This window comes from Leuresthes tenuis, unplaced genomic scaffold, assembly GCF_036924035.1.
Source record: "Leuresthes tenuis unplaced genomic scaffold, fLeuTen1.0.hap1 SCAF_10, whole genome shotgun sequence".
In the NCBI taxonomy this organism is placed as follows: domain Eukaryota; kingdom Metazoa; phylum Chordata; class Actinopteri; order Atheriniformes; family Atherinopsidae; genus Leuresthes; species Leuresthes tenuis.
The window spans coordinates 16,566,781-16,582,327 of record NW_027325364.1 but is presented as its reverse complement, the minus strand read 5'-3'; the positions used below and the strand labels follow the sequence as shown (position 1 = coordinate 16,582,327).

The 15,547-nt window shown below is 39.5% G+C and overlaps 1 protein-coding gene across 1 annotated transcript in view; it reads left to right on the top strand.

The window, feature by feature from the left end:
- The first annotated feature begins 1,440 nt into the window (after positions 1–1,440).
- nphs1 (NPHS1 adhesion molecule, nephrin) overlaps positions 1,441–15,547 on the top strand; it is a 39,219-nt gene continuing 25,112 nt past the window's right edge. The window contains exons 1-5 of the mRNA XM_072395055.1: positions 1,441–1,458; positions 2,288–2,347; positions 2,430–2,495; positions 2,812–2,863; positions 10,900–11,091. Coding sequence (XP_072251156.1) covers positions 1,441–1,458; positions 2,288–2,347; positions 2,430–2,495; positions 2,812–2,863; positions 10,900–11,091 — 388 coding nt within the window. The remainder of the gene's footprint in view (positions 1,459–2,287; positions 2,348–2,429; positions 2,496–2,811; positions 2,864–10,899; positions 11,092–15,547) is intronic.

Below are 15,547 nucleotides of genomic sequence, written 5' to 3'. Positions count from 1 at the left end.
TCCAATCAGATCATCAGGTCAGATGGTTGTAGTTAATGCCAAATCTCAGATTGAATGTATTACTCTTCAGCTCAATGCACCAAGATCATTTTGCAGGCCGTTGTTGCAGCCCTCAGTTTTCTTCAAAAGTTACTGTGCCGCACTTCCTCAGAACTCTGGTCTCTCAACTAACCTCTTGATATCTCCTGTTTGCCTGCCTACAGTTAGCTACTGACTGCAAGCTGTCATATTCATTCTATAATGAAGCAGGGCTTTTTTGTTTTGTTTTGACAAGTCACAGAATCTGAGCATCCACCTTGCTTGTAGCAACTTAGATCATTTGGGCACCCGCTGCACAAATATTGCACACACCCACAGGGATGCACATGAACTCAAATTTACCAACATGTCACTCACATTCCGGTTCCTCTCCACATTTCTAAATCAGTCCCCTGAGCATGAGCCTATCTTTCCCATTTCCACGTATTGTGTTGCTTTTGACCGCTGTACTTATTGCTTTCTTTGATTAATCTTCCTACTTGCTTTCCCTGGCGCATGAGTCTGACTTAGTAGACTTCCTTTTGGTTTTCAAAACAACTCTTCATGTCAGCCCTCCTTCCGCCCATCTCCCTCTTTCCCCTCTCTTCCCTCTTCTTCTATTCATCACTCAGCAACCCATTTTACACTATCTTTCTGCCTTCGTCCTCCACCCGTTTCTCTCGCTCCATTACCTTGCTCATCTGTGTTCCCTTCATCTCCCTCCTTGCAAGTCCAACCTCCTGACATGAATTTGTTTCAGCCCCCCTCTACTGTAATTCCCTCCTCTTCTCTGTGTTTCCCCTCTTGCCATTCATCTTCAGGTTCTCTGTCCATCTCCCACCCTCCCCTCACCACAATGCCGTCAGATCTCTCCTTTCTCCCTCCTCCCTTACTTTGTCTGCCAGTGGAGCTGCTCCACACTTGCTGACAGGGCTGTTTGCCTGAACTGAGTGCTCAGCTTCAGAGCCCCCTCGCCTCCCATTGCGGCCCCCTCCACCTCTCCTTCTCATCCTCCAGCTTCTTCCATCCTTTCCTCCTGAATCCCACCTACAAACCCCCCTTAGGCAGGGGAATTAACCTTCCAGCCCAGGGCTGCTGGGCTTTAATGACTGTCTGTGGGGCTCGCTTTGAGCTGCTAACAGCTGGGCCACACACACCCAGTTGCGCTGCCTGTGCACATGCACCAAAATATAAATCATGTACGCACAGAGTAGATACTGGATAGTAGTAATGTACAGTATGCCTGATACAGTCCATGAATTTGTGCAACTTTGTTTCCTTATTGTGTGCAGCAACAAATAAGGGCGTTTGTCACCACTAGTGTAACTGACAGCAGTTGGTCTTTTATTACTGCATGGCGGAACAACAGATGCAGCTGAGCAACTGTTTCAGTGTTTACGTTGAGAAAATAAGTGGTTCACCATGTCAGCAAAGAGCCACGTAACAAGTACAGACTATCAGAAGATCAACTGATAGATAAATGGACCAGAAAAATAAAAATGACCTTTAAGTTGTTGTGCCAGAAGAGCTTTCACTATGTTTCGTTGAGCAAACGGTCTCCAGTCACCATTCAGTTGGAAGTGTATAATTGACAAAAGGGATGGAGGGGCAATATTCAGAAAAAAAAAAACTCTCTGGCCCATCTCTTTCTCCAGCTCTGCAGTAGAGCAGATCAGCCTAGAAGTATTCAGTATAGAAAATACAGTGGTGTGGGTAGTCTCAATACCATTCATTATGTATGAGAATAAATGTTACAAACTGGTAGCTGTGAAGACATCCATGTTGCATTTGGATCTTTGAGGGCTGTTCTGCTTTCTTCAACCCGGCAGAGAGTAATGCTAAATAATGTGATCCATGAATACTGCAGAAGAAGACAGAATAGTAGGAAACTGCAGCTGTGTTCCTCTGCTCCCTGGCTCACTGCAGCTTCGCCAAGATTTTGTAGGTATTTGTATAGCTCTACAGATAAAAGAAGTCTTCTTCTTTTTAAGTAGTCAGTTATAACTGTGTGGCTTTATGCATACCTTTTATTTCATCTTTTTAGCATCCATGACAATAATGTTGCTTTTGGCATTAATTTTACTGCTCTGTTGGTCCTCTAGTAAGGAGTGCCGCCCACGCTTCTCATATACACACACCTTCATACTTCCGTCTGTTCTATTGCTTCTCTCCCTCTCTTTATCTACATGCCTCTGTCTTAGACTAAGGAATGAGAGAAGGGGAGTCCCATTGGCATTCTTTAACATCTCTGTTGCTCACTTGTGTTCAGAGAGCCATCTGTAGATCAGGAGACAAAAAGGCGCTCCTGAGCCTTGGTGTCACTCAACAGGTAAGCCATTGCTTTCTTTCTCTCATGCAACTACTCAAAGATTTTGGGCTTTTTTTTTTCTTTCTTTCTTTTTTCTTTGAAGATGGAAGAACACCCTGACTGTGAGCGTCTGCCTCGTGCCTTCTTGCAGTGCACTCGAGGAAGGCAGGTGTGCTTGAATTGCAGGAGGTTGAAACAAGGTTTTCTTTCTGAACTTTTTCCTGGTGAACTCATTGTAATCCAGTGAACATCGACATTTTGAGCTGAAGGGACTGTAAACTATGCACATGAACACCTAAAGTTGGTATCTTCCTATGCCTTGAAATTGTCCTGGACTTGTACATTGACTGAGCTGATACGATTAAGCACGTCTCACCTTTTCTGTCTCTGCTGAGGACAGATCCTACCGATGGAACAAATGCACAGTCAATGATTTGAATCGGATAAGATTCTTTTGATAATCTTTAAGAAATCCATTTTGACAGCAGTCCAGTGTTGAAGCAGCAGCAGTTACCAACACAGCCTTCATTAGCCTCAGTGAGTCGACCCACAGGCAGCTGATGAGATTGGTAAGAGTTTAGGGTGGCATTAAGATGTTGGACCATGTCTGAATTGGCTGGCTGCATGAAAGCTGAAACTTCATTTTCTGCGCATTGACTGATTTTTCATGGGGTTTCAAGTTAAATTGGCCTACCCTTGAGTGTATTGAGTTGTTTGATGATGTTATGAAAGATGCCATTAAAAAATCTACCTGTCGCGGTCACGCTGAATGGTTCAGCTGCAGGGAGAGTGGCAGCCTTTTTCCACAGAGAGAAAAACAAATTTCAAATCAAACTTTGTAATTTGCATTTGTAAGAAGCTGGTGAAGAACAAGGTCGAAAATACCTGTGGCAATGAAAGCTGCTGGGCTAAAATATGTCTCTTTTTTATATTTATAGATGAATTACATAGCCATTATGTCTGGTATTTTTCTAATGTTAATGTTTGATTGACATGTTACACTTATTCCATAAATATTGCACCAGCAGAGACTTCGCATATAGAGGCAACAAACATGTATAATTTAATGAGCATTCTTGGGCCTGGCTATATTTTCAAAGCAATTAAGGAGGTTGTTTAACTAGGTAATGGGAATGTGGGGCAGTCAGGCAGGCTGTGTCTGTTTTCATTAAGAGTCCCAATGAAAACGGTGACTCATGAGACCAGCAGCGACCTTTTCTGTGTTGGACTAACATTTCTCTTCCTCACAGTAAATGCTTGATGTTTGAGCTCCAAACCCCAGAGGAGGAAATGAAATTTTTGGCTTTTTTTTAATCGCTTTGCAGACAATTCTTTGCTTATTATCAAGAGATAGAGAACTGTACTTTTCAATGGATACGAGAAAAAAATGGCGGCATTTGGAAGGATAAAATGATTGTCTTTGTGTTTACGCATGAGGCAGAGATAAAGAGAAGATTGGCATTTGTAACCTCACTAAAGAATTTCTATTCAACGAAGAAGGAAATAATTGGCCTTGTGTGTTAAAAGAGTATGCCGGGGACTCTGAAATACACAAATGTTTCGAGAGCAAAAAAATAATTGAGTGTGAGTTAATTCTTATCAAAGCCTGTTGGAGTGCAACTAATCGACTGGTGGGGGAGATGCGTCAAAAAGCAGTTTCCCCCAATTCATTTAGTCTATTCATATGAGAAAATATTTACTTTTCAATTAAGTAAATCGCTATTATTTGTTCCACCCTTGCAGCAGATAAATAAAAGTGATTATGCAGTGACTTACCATCCACAGAGCATTCTTCCAGGTCAAGTGAGACAGTCTGCGCTCACAATTTTGGATCCCACAGACACAGAAAATCCATCTTCAGTATCCACAAGACCAAGCCATGCTCCTAAAAGATGATCATTCAGGGAAAAGTGTCCACCACAATTAGCAATGTATTGTTGTTTTTGCGAATCAAAGCAACACTAGAGAAGTTTTTGAACCTTAAAACTATGTGCTTGTCGTGAAGTAGATTGTCTTTTTGTGTTCACATTCCCAAGCCTAAAACTAACCTTGACATTTGTTTCCAGCCCCTCACAGCGTTGTGCTTCATGGTCCATTGACATTTTTGTGTGCTTTTAGTGGCGTCTTTGTGTCCTCTCCAACATTATAAGAAGTTTACTTGTATCACTGTACAACTGCAGACCTCACACTGAGATCTGTTTTTATGACAGTGGTGTTATATGGTAGGAGGAATCAAAGAGCCAAAAAAAAAGCCAAATTCTCTAGTGTTACTTTAAATGTCATTATCATTTCAAGATTAGAGTTGATGGTCATGGTAAGAGAGACTCAAATTCTGTATTCATTTGCAAAAATTGTAGAGCTAAGTTTACTAAAACCTTTATCGTGAAGAATTTCTTCTATATTTCAATTCATTTTCTGCTTTGCAGTTATGGGTTTCTGCTTATAAAAGTATCATTCAAACATCAAATTACAGGCACCTAAAATCTTTGTGGAGAAATGTACTCGTTTGTCAAGAATACTACCACCTCTGTTCTCTACTACCTCAACGTATTTTGTAAAAGATGTCTGGAGAAGTTATGTAAGAAGTCACAGGGGTCTACAACAGTTAATCACAAATTCATGTACAGTGCTATAGTGCAAAAACCTGATTTAAAAAGCAGTCACTGTAAAGAATATTTGAAATCCTAAGCGTGAAATTCCACAAAGACAATGTGTCAAATACTATTGTTGAAATAGATGAGTTAAATGTATTGTTTTTACAAATAAAAATGATGCTGGCAACAGGGGCGAGTTTACCCCTGTGGTGCATCACCTCTTCTTTTCACAGCGCTCTGTGTTTGGAAACTGAGGACACTAATTGCATTTTTGAAAGCAAAATGTTTTTTTCGCATTCTTCTTTGACGCACGATTTCAGCAGTTCAGTCGTTTAGGGCCACCCTTGTTATAGCTTTCATTTCATAATACACAAAATCGTTTTAAGTTAACAAAAGACGTGGCAGGTCTATTTAGCACGCAGACTCTCTGACTTCAGAGCAATGCCGTCACGAAATGCAGAAATGCAGTGGTTTGGCATTGTCTCACTAAAATAAACAAGACACTCCAAATAAAATGTCTGGATGGCAACACTTGTTTCTCCATAATCCATATCAGTCACTCAGTATTTATTAGTGGTGGCTTTTACATACTTTAATCTCAGAAGTACGACTTCCCTATGAGGGTCCGTTTTGTGGGTGGAGTTTTTTCCCAAACTTAGAATCTGGTTCCTGACATCTCAATGGAGCAGGCTGAGGAAAGGACCCCCCCAAAAGGTCTTATCTCTTGGAAAAAGCGTCTGACACTGAAATGTAGCATCATTTCAGTTCTAGAAAAGTATTGTCCTTTAGGGTGATGGTAGCAATGTATCTGCGACCTAATCATAATCTTTGGTCTCGATCTCATGCCACATCTAATGTCACTGTCACAGCTCCGTCCAACCCTCCATTTGATTTAAAAAAGAAAAAGAAAACAAACAATAAGGGTATTATCTTTAACTTTTTTCCGATATATAATAGGTGTAAATTGTTTACGAATTGTTTTTGTTTTTCAAAAAGAATAAAACACTTAATTTCAAAAAATTTTTTAAAACGAGGGCCGAATTGTACAACGCTGCAGAAACACAGGTGTCTCATGAATGCACAAGGCTGCCTGTTTGTTCATCTGTTCATTTGTGTAAGTTTAATATGTACTTTCTTTTTGTTTGTTTTTTGAGGTTCCTCCAGGATTGTTGAAGGTCAGGTGTCAGCGGTGAAATGGAGTCCTTGTCAGCATGGATTGTGTCTCCTTCAACTCTACCCTTTCTGTGTCTCATCTCGGGTAAGAGAGTCAAATGTCATCATGGAGCTTTCATCACACTAACTGTGGCCTTTTCAAGTCCCATCTATGTTCATGGCATTCAGCTGGGTCCTGGGAGCCTTGAAAATTTAATTTTCACTTTCATATAATAGCTAATGTGCATTGCAAGTAAGTTTTCATCTATATCTGGGTCAAATACCAGTTCAAAGTTATTTGTGCACCGCATGTGTAAACCTGTTAAAATAACATGATTTCTTGTATGAATTACTTCAGTAAAATTCAACGTTTCTTCATTTTCAATTCATATTTCTCCTTTCAGCATCTGAGAAAACCAATCATCAGTTAGAAATATAGAATTGTGATAAGGATTGAGGGCACCATTCTTCAAAATAAAACATGTTGAAAGGAACTGTAGGTCATAAGGTTTATTTGTGTCAAAATTCAAAGTTAGTGGATTTTGATATTTTGGTGAAGTTAATTAAACCTGAATATTAGCTTGACTGTATGATTAATGTTGACTTCTCTGAAAGCGTTGCTGTTGGGTAACGTTGGAATGTCCATTGTGAGCAGCGTGCTGATGTACATGTTATCACTGACACTTTTACAGCATGGATACATATTTCCTATTTTCATCTTTCACATTGATCACATTGAGAGATGAAGAATGGTATCCCTGCAAAAGTTTCCTTGGTGATCACTGCTGCGGCATCCAGTTCACAAGACTCAGTAAACCCAATCAGAACCCATATATCAGTCAGCTGTAGTGGGGAACATGATTTCAATCACATTTCTGCCATATAACAAGTTGTATGTACTAATCATATGAATTGTTTGTTTATCATATTTCACCTTATTTCAGGTGAGGACTTGAGGTGGGGATCAACTTTATTCATAAAACAATCTTAATCAGCTATTGCTAAATAAGAGCACTCCACCTAATCCCAGGATATGAAAGACCATAGTCAGGATTCCTTTACCTGAGAAAAGCACAAAGTGTCCTTTGGCTTCAGAGCTTGAAATCTCTAGAACAGAGTTTGAGGCTGTCACGAACGGTGAAAAGGCAGGACCCAGATGCAGCTCTTTCATTCACAAAAAGGTTTATTCCAAAATAGGGAGCAAAAGGCGCGGCCGAGCCGGATTCAAAAATACTTAATGTTAACAAAAACCAAGGCTATGAAAGAAATAAGACAAGACTATGATTAACTATGATAACAAGATTATGAAAAAAAAAAAAACAGGACTATGACAAAACAAGACTATGAATACTATGAGGCATGAAAACCAGACTTATCTTTGTGCAAGGCATGTAGGGATAGTGAGGATTCTGCAATGAATGAAAGTAAACCAGGAAGCTAAATACTATGAAGGGAGTGATCAGTGACATGAGGTGCAGCTGTGAACAATTAACCAGGTGACTTGAGTGAACTGAACGTGACAGGGGAAAAACATGACTTGAACATAACCTGAAAACATGATTAACCAAACTGTGACCTGACAGACTGTGACAGAGGCCAAGGTTATTTGGATCTTTTTGGCTTCGGAAAGTTTCTAACCGAGCAACCCAGCACACTGGAAATACTTCCTTTTCTGTTGATTTATGATCCTTAGACTGCAGGTCCTGACAAAATTATATAATGAGACAGTATCAGAGTGAGAACAGGCTGACAAGCTGTAGATATTATGTAAAATCCATCCACCCAGTCTCCACATTTGTTTAATCTTGTGCAGACTCAGAAGATGTTCTGAAGCCCATCCGACACTGGGCTGAGAGGCAAGGGCTATCCTTGGTAGGACCAGTCCTTCACAAGGCAAACATAGAAAGAAAAAAAATACTATGAATGCTCACTCTCATACCTAGAGTCAGAATAATCAATTAACTTAACATGCGTGTTTTTGATCTGAGGGAGGAAGCCAGAGCTCGTGTAGAAATCCCTTGCGGGAACAAGGAGAAAATGTAAACACTGCAGTGGAGTTTTGAATTAGAAACCTTTTTGCTGTGAGGTGGCAATACTAACCACTGCACCACTGCAAGCCTCAGGTGAGTCAACCTACTCACATACAGTCAGCATTTTAAATAATGAGGGTTGCTTTTTATTTAGCTGTTAGAATTTCAGCACCATAATATGATGCATCATGCTTGCTTACAAATAATTAATCACTTAGTTGAAAATGAGCTGTCATAAAGTATGTATAGATTTTTTTTCTCAGGTTTTAACTATGTGTTTTTGCAGAAACTGAAAGAAGCCTCCTGACAGTACCTTCCCATTGTCCCATTGTTGAACCACACACAGAAAGGCTAATGAATAACAAAGTTATTGTTCCATTTAGCAGCTTAAGAGGACCTTATTCCCCTCAGGAGTTTATGGAGGAAACAACTAAGGAAAAACAAACAAAAAAAGCTGGACTTCAATCTGTTCAAAAAGCCTAGACTCAAAATGAATGGTAATGTTGTCCTGTGTCAGCTGAATTCATAATGAGCCAAATGCTTAGCAAAACATTCTCCAAATCACATTTGGCCAACATGTGGGCATAAAGGAAAGTGAAAACTTAAGCTGAACAATTGCAGAATAATGGCCATCAGGGATAATTTAACATGCTTCCCCTTCATCTCAATTGATTAAGATAGTGTAAAGACAGAAACATCATTGTTAGGCAATCTGACAAGCGGAAGAAAGAGGTTGTTTGTGGCCGCAAGCAGGAAACAGCAAATGCATTTCTTGTTGAGGTACCAACTTCTTTCAGTTTTCTGATAAAACTGTTTATGTGTACATGCTTAAGGGTAAAATGAGCACAAGTTGTCATGCAAGTGATGTCAAAGACAGGGAGGACACAAACACAGGGGACACTGGCAAGTTTCACAGTGAAAATAAACAACTTTACTAAATTGATGCAAAAACAGGCCAAAGCAAAACACAAAGTAGGAACCTAATGTAAGGCATGGCACGAGGAATAGAGACAGAAAACACTAGTAAGCAGAAGAGCTGGTTTAAAGTTTCTCCGTTTACTGATTGAGTAACAACAGCCAAGTTAAACTAAGGACAGACCAGGAGGGAAAATATGTTATGTATCATACAAAGCAAGTAATTCAGAAATGAGTGACATGGAAAACACAAATAGGCAAACAGACTAGTTCAAACAGACTGCAAAAATACTGACTGCCATCTAATAGTCAAAGAAAATTACTTACTATGTCTTTCCCTTGAACACCAGGCCTTGAAAACATCATGAGGTCAAGGACAGATGTCAAGAAGAATTCATGAGGGCTTAATGAAAAATACCGCCACAGTGCTGTGAGATTCTGATTGCAATTGCACATAGACATAGAAAGCGTATGTGATGGGATATTTTTGATGTGGGCTTTCCATGGTGAAACAGTAATATTCCAAAGATGGATTACTTAAAAGTGCAGTGCACTTTGCTGTGCATGTTCTTACTGTGTTGGCTGTGGGATTATAATAGGATTATAATGGGATTATGCCATAGATGTGGAAATCATGATTTATTGTCATGATTTATTATTAAGGTTGAAATTAGAATTGAAAATGAGTAAATGCCTCCAGCATTTAATGTTATGTTAAATTAGGTCAGGCATTACAGATTAGGGCGTAAAAATTTTAACTTTAACAAACTGAGGAACAGATAGGATCTACTGATTGCAAATTCAACTTAATGATACTTTTCACTTTAGGACATGAAAGTGAAGTCATACGACTGTGTGTTGACATGGTGTAACTCTTTACTATACATCAGAAAAATACATCTATTGTGGATCATTGTTCAGTATTCATTTATGTAAAATGTATGCAAATAAGTTCCGTATTTGGTTGTTTGTATGCGTCCTCTGTAATGGCCAATCTTGCCCTTCATATTTGACGTGAGGTGACTGGTTCAGCCTTGATCTGAGAGCTCTGCCACTCACTCATATTGTCAGATCCAACAGAGCATGCACTTCACAAACAACTTGGTCACTGCTTCAATGAAGGTCAAAATTTAAGCAACCCAACGGACTCAGGCTGGCTTCTCTGTGGGGCATTGTTTAAACAAGAGTCATGCTTTGATATTAGGCACTAATTGGAGTAAGCATTTACGCTATGCTTCTTGAACTGAATTTATTCATAAACTCCTGTGTATAATAACCACATAATCCTAGCTGCAGGAGTTAAGAGCTGATGGGTGGTCTGCTTTAAGGTTGCCCTACTGATTCAAGTGCACTGAACCGCAGAATTTCCCCTCACATCCTGGTTGAAGGATGGCCAATACCACATATGACAAACAAGGGGGATTAAAGTGATAATCATTACTCTTCCCAGGAGGAAATAGCTACTGGGACATCGACATTGAAGAAAACAATAGGTGAACAGGGTCTCTGATACCCCATGCTTTTTTTTCTTCCACGCCTCCCCAAACCCTATCTGCATAGCCAAGGGGAGATTTAATTTGCAGTAATTACTTTATTGACTCATTTTCAGTGCCGTATCACTGCAGTTTCACATCAGTAAAACATATGCCAGGTTGAAAAATGTGACCACACACAATAGGGTGCCTTCTCAGACAAAAGACCACAGGACTGCTTCCCTGTGGTGTATGTTTATGCCGTGCTCTCTACTTCATTTATTTTCTTTATAATACTCCTCACACACACTGAGAGCCCATTCCTTTCCATTTCTTTACATTAACCACCTTCACATCCCTTTTCTCTTCCACTCAAATTCCTTCTTTCTTTCTTCTTATTATGCCTCCAGGCTTACTGGCCCAGCAGGCCTTCAGGTATGAGCCCAAGAACCTTACTGTGCGGATGGGAGCCACAGCTGAGTTGAAGTGTGAAGTGCTGCGGCCCTCAGGGACTGTGCAGTGGATGAAAGATGGCTTGGCATTGGGACCTGAGAGAAGCCTGCCAGGCTTTCCGCGCTACAGCATGACTGGAAAACTCAGAGGTAAACAGCAACAGTGACAAAATGTGGACCTATGGACCTATCTGAAATAAAGAACTGTGTTTGCACCACAAAAACACGACAGAGTAAGTCTTCATAGATTTTCTCTGGTTAAATAAGGGTTTTAGTATATGGATCAAAGCTTATGAAATCTAATACAAACTCTCAGCTATGGAAATGTAAAGCAAAGTGTGGGACAGAAAATGGCATTATATTTGGAAAAGTTACAGTAAAACATGACGAACAAAAGAAGGTAACAGCAATAGTTTATTGGCTGTAGATGAATGTCAATCATTTTTTTTCCCCCCGTGGCATGTAGTTCACACAGTTAGTCCAGCTTGATTTCAGTTACTTTACTTCTTCAAAAGTAAAGGAGATTTGTTTGTTGCCATGGCTTCAAAGTACCATAAAAAGGCAACAGAGACATTACAATAACCTTATGGCTGTTGATAAAGAAAGAAAATGCTGCTTTGGATGTATGATTTCCAACAGATTGTAGCACATTCTCCTTATCCTGTCACTCACAAGTGAAGATGGGAAAAAAAAACAAGAAATGAAAGCAACAGAAGTGTCATCTAATCAGTGATATGTGGCGGAGAATAAAGTGTGTTGCAGAATCTGCACCACAGTCTATAAAAAGTAATAGCCAATTAGAAGGCAATCCCGAGTAGGAGAAGAGCATCTGTTCCTGATCAGCACGCAACAAGACCAGTCGCACTTCACTGTTGCTCAGTGAGGGAGACCACCAATGACAAATTAATCTTTAGAGATGCATAGTCCAGGCACATATGTGCACACATCGTTAATGGACAGAGATTACTTTAAAAAACATACATAACACACACAAAAAAAGTTTTTTTTTCTCTGATGATCGAGCTGTAAGGGTGGAGCAGTGTTGATTATCTTTACAGCAGCTAAAGAACGACAAAATAATAATAAAAAAAATCCCCTGTCACCTTTTACATCTTGAACACCAAAACGAGAACCTGTACATATGAAAAATAAGGACCACAAGCACACACGGGCTGCCAAGCACTCAAACGCTCACTCATGAATAAAATACCCATCAGCGCAGGTACACTTTCCAGGAAAAGAAACTGCAGACTGCAGACTGATGTGTGCAATCACTTTACACAGCACAGAAAGAGCAAAATCATTTAGGATGACACTTGACTGCACTTGATAGGCCACCAGCTTTCACTGATTGTCACCATCAGCGATGTTTATTGGTGCTTAAAAAAGCCTGAAATCACGCATTCACAGACATAAGAGAGGCCAGCTTTGATTTCAACATACACTTCTGACAAATGCAACACACTTAGTTTCCACAAGATGAAGAAATAATGTAAATGTGAACTGAAAAGAGTCTAAATATACTGTAGGATTGGAGGCAGTTATATGCAACAACTGTTATTTAAAGACTAACATAGACGGAACCGACAAAACATCTTCTTCGAGGCTTTTTGAGCATGAAGTATGTCTTTCTTAATTCATTTTCAGCGACTGGCCCACAGGTGGGAATTTAATTGTAGCACCTGGCCTAAAGCCAGCCAATCGACAAAAATTAATTTATCAACGAACACACCAAACATCAAGTTCTGCATTTTTCCCGTGATTAACATGAAATAATTATTATAAACATTTGGAAATTGACACACCTTGAGTTTTCATTACAACACGAGAATGCCTTCTCCAAATCTTTTTAGTCATGACAAAAATTTCAAGTTTCAAGAAAACTAGCTCATCGTGAATTTGATGGCAGCATCATGAATTTGATGGCAGCATCATGAATTTGATGGCAGCATCATGCCTCAAAACTTTTGGATAGGGGAAACAAAAGACTTGAAATGTAAAAGTCTATAAAGAAACAGCTGGAGGAACAGCTGGAGGAGCATGATGTAATTAATTATGTTAACATCATTGGGTATAAAAAGAGCACCTTTGAGATGCAGAGTTTCTCAGAAGTAAAGCTGTGCAGAGGTTTAGCTATGTGCAGAAAATTGCTTCTACAAATTGTAGGACGATTTCAGAATGATGATCTTCAGCACAGAATTGTGAAGACTTTGGATGTTCCACCATCTACAGCACATCAACAAAAGATTCAAAGAATATGGAGGCATCTCTGCACACATGGGACATGGCCAAAATCAATATTACTTGTGGATGCACGTGGCCCGCATTAAAAATATACGATTCTCTCATGAAAACTACTACATGGGCTCAGGAACACTTCTAGAAATCGTTGTCTGTGAACACAGTTCACAATGCCATCCACAAATACAGGTTGAAGCCCTATCGTGCAAAGAAAAAGCCATGTGCAAAACACTTGTCCAGAAATGCTGCTCTCTACTCTGAGCCGAAGCTCATTTTCAATTAACTGAGGCAAAGTGAGAAACTGATTTGTGGTCAGATGTTTGAAATTGAAATTTGAAATACTTTTTTGAAACCATGTGGACAGCATCCCCTGGATTAAAGAGGAGAGGGACCATCTGGCTTGTAATCAGCTCTCAGTTTAAAATCTTTCATCTTTGATGGTGTATGGGCGAATTAGTGCCTGTGGAACTATGCAAGTCAATATACAGGTTTTAGAGCAAGATGTTATTACATCTAGATCGTGTCTCTTTCAGGGAAGGCCTTTCATATTTCAGCAAGACAATGTTACACCGCATACTGCATCTGTAACAACAGCATGGCTTCATATAAAGGAGTGTGGTGGACTGAACCTGGTGGTGGACTGAACCTGCTTGCACTTCAGACTGTTCACCAACTTTTTGGTGCATCATGCAACACAAAATAACGAAAATAAGACCCGGGACCATTGAGAAGCTAGAATCCTATACAAGATACAAAAATGGGAAAATATTCCTCTCGCTAAGGTCCAGTAACTGGTCTCTTTGGTTCCCACACATTTACAGACTGTTGTTGAAAGGAGAGGGGATGACACACATTGGTAAACACTTTTTAACAAAGTTTTTGACGAAACAGTAAAATGTCTCACTTTCAACATTTGAAATGTTTTAGTATTTCTTTGTGATTGAAATATTGGTTTAGGGGAAATTAATTGCTTTCCATTTTATTTTCATCTTGCACAGCTTCCCAATGTCTTTGGGGTTGGAGTTGTACCAAACAAATGCTAAAGGAGAAAGTTATTCTTTTCAAAAGTCAAAATCCTGACATTAATCCATAGAAGTGTTGCAGAAAACGTTGAAGTGATCTGAGTCAAGTGAGGAAAATCCTGGACACCCTACAGCTAAAGCTATTTTGTATGGATGGATGTGCCAAAGAGTTAAACTAATCAACAGTTGCTATAAACATTTAGTTGCGGTTAGTGCTGCACAATAGGTTCACACCAGATACTGAAAGCATAGGTGTGCAGACTTTTCCCACTTGCAGATATGTTATATTGGATTGTTTTCCCTAATATCTAAATGATGAATAATATTTCATACATTTTAAATAATGTGTTTATACTTTTAGGACATGCTAATCTGGTTTTGTTTAGGGCATGTTTATGCAGAAATATCGAAAGTTGTGCATGGCTCACAAACTTTCAAGCTGCACAAATGCAGATTTGCATGGGGGTATATTTCACCGCAGGCGTAATGGCAGTGTAGATATGCCCATATTAAAGTCTGGAAAGTTCTAATGTATATTAAATAGACACAAAGTTATGGACAAATAAGCAAATCACGTTTCAGCCATCTGCCATCTCTCCTACCATAAATAAACGCACCCTGCTACTTGATTGCACTATTTTTGAATAATTCCAGAAAAAAGGAATATGATTAATAACTTCACTCTCTCTCTCTCCCTCTCTCTCTCTCTGTCTGTGTACTCAAAGATAACTTAGATGTGAAAATTGCTTCTGGTTGGTGTTAATTATCTTGCCAGCTTACTCGACACATGCATTTTTAGGCCTGAGTGGTTGTCAGACCAAGATACTATTTTCCACATGTTAGTAGGCTGTGAGCCATCAGAAGCTGGAAAAACCAACAGCGAGCATCATCTAATCCCCACAGGTTATGGCAGCGCATCAAACAAATCAAGGCCCGTTGGCATGCCACGCTATCAGAGGAGAGATGGAGAGTGAGGTGCTGTGTCTGGCATCAATTAATAGACAGTTTATTCAGTCGGTGTTTTGAATTCAGGATGGAATTTAATATACCAGTATACAAAATAACTTGCATGTCAATTGTACTGACTGCAGCAAGAAATTCCCTCTGAGTAAGATTTTGATGCACAGAAGATTGTCTATTCATAGCTCAATTAAACACCCAAATATCAGTAGTCAACATAAGAAATATAGATATTTTTTTATTGCACAGCACACAGTATTGAAGCAAAATACCTCCATATTTGAGGTGTTGTTGTATCTGAGACTAACATTATAGTGGGTTTCAAAACAGAATTCTATTTCGGTCATATTTCATCAGATGGGACGTGTTCTGTATAATGAGAG